At 38.9% G+C, this 7,500-nt stretch overlaps 2 protein-coding genes across 18 annotated transcripts in view; one reads left to right on the forward strand and one right to left on the reverse strand.

Annotated features, from left to right (window-relative positions):
- by (focal adhesion protein tensin) overlaps nucleotides 1–7,500 on the reverse strand; it is a 690,412-nt gene that overhangs the window by 590,322 nt on the left and 92,590 nt on the right. The window lies entirely within an intron of this gene.
- Nucleotides 3,288–7,500, forward strand: part of LOC113822313 (protein O-linked-mannose beta-1,2-N-acetylglucosaminyltransferase 1) — a 10,748-nt gene continuing 6,535 nt past the window's right edge. The window contains exons 1-6 of the mRNA XM_027374849.2: nucleotides 3,288–3,819; nucleotides 5,155–5,384; nucleotides 5,716–5,922; nucleotides 6,094–6,313; nucleotides 6,616–6,743; nucleotides 6,882–7,095. Coding sequence (XP_027230650.2) covers nucleotides 3,546–3,819; nucleotides 5,155–5,384; nucleotides 5,716–5,922; nucleotides 6,094–6,313; nucleotides 6,616–6,743; nucleotides 6,882–7,095 — 1,273 coding nt within the window. The 5' untranslated portion in view covers nucleotides 3,288–3,545. The remainder of the gene's footprint in view (nucleotides 3,820–5,154; nucleotides 5,385–5,715; nucleotides 5,923–6,093; nucleotides 6,314–6,615; nucleotides 6,744–6,881; nucleotides 7,096–7,500) is intronic.

Genomic DNA, 7,500 nt, shown 5'->3' on the forward strand with positions numbered 1-7,500 from the left:
CAGCCTCTCCGTCGCCAACAGGTTCTTCCATCAGGCATCTCGCGCCCTCCGCTCTGACCCTCGCCTCCTCTTCGTCAACGCCTTCAATTACAACTCCTACGCCCATACCGCCCACGACCCACGCAAGCTCTATCGCGGCCACGGTATCCCTGGCTATGGCTGGATGACGTCACGAAAGGGGGCGGGGCTTATGCTGGACATCTGGGTGGGCGAGGATCAGGTGAGGTCAAAAGCAGGTGTTAATGATTTGCACTGGTTGTCACTGCAGCTGATGAGGTGTAAATGACAGGTGCAAATGCTTACTCCTCGTGTTTGGAATGAAAAAAAAATCAGAAAAAGATGAAAAGGAAATAGAAAAGAAAGGAAAGGATATATATCGAGATATCAGACGACCTAGAATTTTGGAATACAAGAAAAAAAATGTAGATACAATAAACAAAGACCCTAACAAAAAAATTAAAACTATTTTTTACATATATCCAACCACCTGCAGGGCGTAGCGTTGTGGGACTGGTGGATCCGGAAGGAGCTATTAGGCGAACGGGACATGCTCATGCCCGAAGTCCCTCGCACGAGACACATGGGCGCCGGAGGAGTCCACATTTCGGGCTTCGATCAGCTCCTTTTCAGCAGTCAGCCGATGACCAACGGCACTCGCACGATTCTTGATGTGGACAGGTACTGGTTCATCTTGCATCTTAGTGCCTTATATAAACATCCACGTATACATATGCATGTATATTTGCTTCTTCGATTAGCTGGTATACAGTAATTTTGATAGTCTTTTGATTAATAATTGCAATGCCTGGACAGAGAAAACTAAAAGTACGTGTACAGGAATTTCTAGTACACGGAGGAATATATAAATTATACACCAGAGCAAAGAACACAAGCCATGCGCTACAAGCCCATAATGATCTACGATGTAGATACTTCAAACGCATACGAAAAAACCGGCAATTTCCACGAAACTTAAGTACTACCCCTTCTCTGCAGCGCCCTAACGCCCACTTACCAAGAGCACCTTCAGGAGGAGCTGGATTCCGCGCTCGTGGTTGAGATAAGGTCTCATCCCTGCGAAGACATACCGCTGCCTATGCATCAGGTTGGTATGGTAAAACCTATCTCTTTAACCATTTGCGCATGGACTGAGACATAGAACTATGGACTATGTGGTGATTATATTCACTGTGATAATGATATTTTCTTTTTTTTCGACAGACCAACAAGCGTTACGTCATCTACATATACCAACCGACCCAGAGTGATGTTTATCATTCGTACTTCGTCATTGCCCAGGTTAGATAAGTATCTAATACTCTTGTTCCCTGAATGAATAAGCTTGCTCATAATGATGACGATTTTGATTATAACGGTGATGGTTATGGATTCAACAAAGGCAAAGATAAAGACTAAGACAAGACAGGATAAGGCAAAGACGAAGACGACACCAATGACTGGTTACAGAAAATTAACACGTCTTCCTCCACGCAGTGTCTCGGCATCAACGAACGCGACATGCACGAAAGTTACAAGATGCTGGTAACTTTCCCCTTCTGCGGCAACCAGGTCTACGTGGTGGCCTGTCCCAACTCTCCTTATTGGTAACTGCCCTGCTTTCTTGGTCCATCCCAGTGGTTACATTTTAGGTGTTTCATCCGTACTTTTGGACAACGAAGATTAGAAAACTTTCATCGAAGTTGCTGTTGTAGATGTGTAAAATTATAGTTTGTATAAAAAAAAACGAAAAAAACGTGAAAAGACGCATACATATATAAACACACTGAGAGAGAGAGAGAGAGAGAGAGAGAGAGAGAGAGAGAGAGAGAGAGAGAGAGAGAGAGAGAGAGAGAGAGAGAGAGAGAGAGAGAGAGTGAGAGAGAACGAAAATCATCCCTACCTTTACCATATCTATTAGTCCCAAGGAAATCCTAAACATTTCTCCCTCCCGCAGCCACCCTCGCCATCCTTCCCAGGTCTACCACGCGACGGAAGAGGACGCCGACATAGCGAGGGCGAATCCTTTCAACATGCCTCTCCTCCAGGTGTCCTACGGGATTAGGACGCTCGCCAAGGATCCCTGGGACGAGTTTACACTAATGAACCGTGTTGTTGTTAACTATACAATAGGGAGTGATGATGGCTAGAATGGTTACTTCAGGGACAAAAAAATATTTTTTATTAAGAATAAATGTGTATATACTTCCGTGAAAAAATAAATAAAAATAAAAATAACAACAGCAAAATACTTGCTCTTTTTATCCTTTATTAAACCCCTGACTACAACGAGCCGCACTACCTTAGGTTAAATATCGAATAATCGCTGACTGTCACAATACAAATGCCAAATAGCTCTTTCATACGAAAGGGCAGTGATCAATCTTACTTAAAAATAAGTAAATAATTCATATATTTCACATATACAAGTTAAGAGAAAGATGTTAAATAAAGCGAGAATTGAAGCACGGACAGATAGAAAAATAGGCCAACATACATATATGCTAAATCAAAAAATACGCACACGCATATATATATATATATATATATATATATATATATATATATATATATATATATATATATATATATATATATACATATATATATAGACATATATAGACATATATATATATATATATATATATATATATATATATATATATATATATATATATATATATATATATATGTATATGTATATATATGTATATATATGTATATATACATATATATACATATATATACATATATATACATGTATATACATGTGTATATATATGCATACATACACACATATATATACATGTATGCATATATATATGTATATATATATGCGTGTGTGTGTGTGTGTGTGTGATGGGTAGAATGGTTACTTCAGGGACAAAAAATATTTTTTTATTAAAAATAAACGTGTATATACTTCCGTGAAAAAAAAAATCTCCAAAACCTCCAAAAGGAAAACTTAGGCTGATATTATGGCTTGACGTGTCTTCGGAAGTTACTAAAAATAAATTTTTATTCGTCGATTTTCCTCCTTGTTGCGGCGTTGTCGTATAATAATTTGAATAATAAAATCCTCATTAAAGATTCTTCGCATGCGCCCATTTATTTTGCGAATTCACTGGAAAATGCTACTCGTATCATATTCTTGTTTTGACTATTTTTTTCCTTAGCGTTTTCGAAAAAGGAACCTTGCGGTGATAAATATACGACCTGGTAACATTAATGGTCTTGGCGCTTGAGTTGCCAGCTCGTCTATTCCAAAGGCGATAGTCAGTGTTGGGAGATTTTTGTCCGGAATGAAAGTTGTCATGTGATTCAGAGCAATGGTGACAAATTATCCAATTATATAGTGAACTTAGAAAGACAGTCGTGTTGCGAGTACTGAAAAAATGAGTTACCTATCGGCACCACACTTTACATCCGCACCAACATGAACTTCAAAACAAACTGTGAAACAACATAGAAAGCCCATTGTCATGTTCAGATTTAAAGGCCATGATTTAACACCATAAATTCAACACACCTTTTAAAGTAACACAAAGATGCCGCTCTCCAAGACACAACGAATAACAGGCATTATCGTACTGAACCTTCTTTACATCATCATTCTCATCTACTTGAACTTTGACGTCAAAACCACTCATGACAATACGTGGGCGGTCATGCGAAGGCTTCAGAGAACGAAAATACGCCTTCAGGACGGCGGAGAAGGGACGCCTGACCAGCCCGACGGAACTGCAGAAGACGCAAATGAAGCACGCGATAAGGGCGCCACGGAGGAGGACTTCCGCGTTGGAGATCTGCCTGCAGGACGGGGTGAGTTTATCGAGAAATGACGGGGAGAAATAAGATTCATGGTGGTGATGATAATGAGGCTGATGATGATGAAGGCGGTGATGGTGATGACGATGATGATGATGATGATGATGGTGGTGATGATGAAAATACGATAAAAACAGAATAGTACTAATAATTATAAAACTGTAATTATAATATCAATAATAATATTGATTATACTAATACTACAACAACTATACTACTGCTAATAACAAAAATAACTATATTAATAGTAACAATGATAGTAATAATGATTATAATAATAATAATAATAATAATAATAATAATAATAATAATAATAATAACAATTATGATAATAATAATAATAATAATAATTATTATTATTATTATTATTATTATTATAATTATAATAATGATCATGATGATAATAATATAATGATGATTATAATTCAAAATTAACAATAACAATTATTACTATTGTAACAACAACAATAATAATGATGATAATAATAATCATTATTATAATGATATTGATAATAATAATATTGTTAATAATAATATTAAAAACAATAACAACAACGATAATATTGATATTAACAATATTGCTTGATATGCCTGAAGATAGTAATAAAACTGATGATAATAAAATAATAATAGTAATGTTAATAATGATGATAATGAAATAATAGTAGTAATGATAATCATTATCATTATCATAAGTGATAAAGATAATTATGATAACTATAATCACCATTAATATTATCATTCTTACTAGCATTATCTTTATTACCACTATCAGAATTTTTATAATTATTATTTATTTTCATCATAATCATCATCTTTATTAACATCATTACTGATATTATCATTATTATATTGGTCATTATTCCCATTACTGTTATAATCATTTTTGTTTTGGTACCGTGGGTTGGTTAGTTTGTTCGTTAGGTAGTTGGTTAGTAGGATAACAAAAAGTTAAAAACAGATTTTTATGAAATTTTTACCAGAGGTGTGTCTTAGTCTAACTTAGATGCCATTAACTTTTGGTGGTAATCCGGGTAATGATCCGGAACCAGGATTTTTTTTAAGAATTCATTAGTATTGTGAGATAAGGACAAAATAAACTTATTGGCGCCAAATTATTAGTAGTAGTAGTATTAGAATTAGTATTATTTTCATACTCATGATCATCATCACCAGCAGCACCATAACACCGATAACAACAGCAAATATTTACGCTTCCTCACACCATTCCACCATACACGATAAAATATCCAATACAAGGAAGTATTCGCCATTAATACAGCACACATCTCGCAACTCTCCTCTTTCCATCTCCGCCACGGGGAGAAGCGAAGAGAAGCCCCTCGCCGCAGCATCCCTCCCAGCCCCCGGGGGATGCACCGTCTCCAGACACGCTAACTCCTCCGGGCGAATTCTTGCATCCCACGACCGACGCGGGGACCGAGTCAAAGGAGAGCAGAGGCGTTGTGGAGGATGGGGGGAAGGGAAGGATGGAGGATTTGCTTCTTGAGGTTACTGTGAATGCGACAGGTGTTACGCTGTCTGTGGATGGCGAACAGGTAAGTCTGTTGGTTGGTTAGGTGGTTGAGAAAGAGAGTACATGTCATCAGAAATTATAATAACATTAACAACAGTGTCATTTCAGCAAAGGATAAACAGATGAAAATTGATATGGCATTTATCATAATCTGGAACAACAGTAACCACCGTACTGTGATAGTAATGTTTGACGTCCTAGCAGCAACAGTAATAGAAGTAATAATAGCATATTAGTAATGACAGTGCTGATGATAATAGTAGGAGTACAAGCTGTAACAGTGTAGAAACAATAATGATAGGGCATGATGTTACTATCATCATTGTGAATATTCTTTCTGAAAATCCACTCAGGTGTATAGCATGTTAAACAAGACTCGCCCTTGGGGAAATGGCACAGCAAGGCTTCATGCAGGCATCCACTTGCTAACGTTGCACCAGTTCACTGGAAAGGTCATGCGATCTGACCTTTACATGACCTGGCAGCCCACCAGTGAGGCACAGTTTCTGGCAGAGATGAACAGGATCCAAGACGGTCGACTGCTGGTCATCATGGGAGCGGTAAGAAGAGGGAAGGGAATAGCTTAAAATTGTTCAAAAACAGACTTGAAGGAGAGACGCACTGGGCATTCAGAGTGCTGTCATTTCTGATATAGCAGGGAAGTGTGGGTGTGTGCGTGTGTGTGCATGTGCGTGTGTGTGAATCGCATTCTTTCCATAACTGCTTTTCAGCCCCGGTTCCTAACATACGTCGCAGAGGAAACACTGGACTCCATTGCGCGCCTGGGCTCGGATTTCGTCGAGGGCCTCTCCATAATGGACTCCTGGTGCTTCGTCTTCCACAAGAGCGGGAAGGTGTTTTCCGACGCCATCAGCACCTCTGAATCCACTCCGAGGGAACTCCCCGATGTGTCTCCGTTATCCATCGCGATAACTGTGCCCCGAAAACCGCGTAAGTAGACTTGAATATGTAGTAGTGGATATAATGTAGCTACTGGAAGCTTTTGTGTATAGTCCTGAATATCTTGTATGACCTTTGGGGCAATAAAGGAAATGTTGCGCTAAAATGACGCAATTCATCAGTTCTTGAGAAACAGAAAATAAAACAATCAAATTATCCATGTTTATATCACTTTATTTAAAGATAATATCAAGATTTTTCTTCAGAAACACTAGCAAATACACTACGTTAAATTATCATTCACTACCACACCCTATTAATTACTAATGGATGCTAATCATTAACGTAAACAGCTCCAAGATGCAAGTGGTACGACGAAAACAACCTGGGCGAGCGTGCCACGTTCTGCGAAACTTACGAGGGCTACGGGGACTTCTGCCGCTGTGAGGGAACGCCTTGGACCCCAGATCCCAGCAAGGGCGTAAGCAGTGAACGAAGATTGTTTGATAAGAACCTGATTTCCATGTGGGTTTTTAGCTTCAAATACATTATGAGATACGAATTGTTTACCGATATGCACGGGGATGACTGTGTTTCCCTTGTTCTTGCTTTTATCTAGCCCGATTACCCCATGACCGAGGCGATTCCCCTTGCCATAGTTACATCCCGAAGGCTTCCTAACGTACTGAAGCAGGTGAGTCAGGTGTGGGCGTCCCGAGGGGGCAAGCGCACGCCCATCACTCTCTTCGTAGATGGACACAGCCCTGAGGCAAGAGACCTGAGTCGCCTCCTGAACGTATCGGTGGTGGAGCACGACAACCCGGTGCCTCCGTGTGAGCATTCGTTTGTTTTTTGTTTTTCTTTTCCTTTGCCTTCTCTGTTGTATTGTTCCCAACGTTGCACTGTAACTATTGTCTGTTATTGTTCTATTATTGTTCCAGAATTTCTCTTATCTCTTCTTTTTTTATCATTAAATTTCCTCTCTTCTCTTTTATCACTTTTCTCTCCTCTCCTCTATTTTATCCCTTTTCTCTCCTCTCCTCTATTTTATCACTTTTCTCTCCGCTCTTCTCACGCGTGTCTCCTCCCTCCACTTACCTCTTCTCTCTTCGCTCTCCGTCCGTCTCTCTTTTATCTCTCCTCTTTCCATTCTCTTTTGTTGTTTCCATTTTCCCTCTATTCTACTATCTTTTCTTCCAATTCTAACATTTCTCTCACCTCACCTCTCGTCACTTTAA

This window comes from Penaeus vannamei, chromosome 1, assembly GCF_042767895.1.
Source record: "Penaeus vannamei isolate JL-2024 chromosome 1, ASM4276789v1, whole genome shotgun sequence".
Lineage (NCBI taxonomy): Eukaryota > Metazoa > Arthropoda > Malacostraca > Decapoda > Penaeidae > Penaeus > Penaeus vannamei.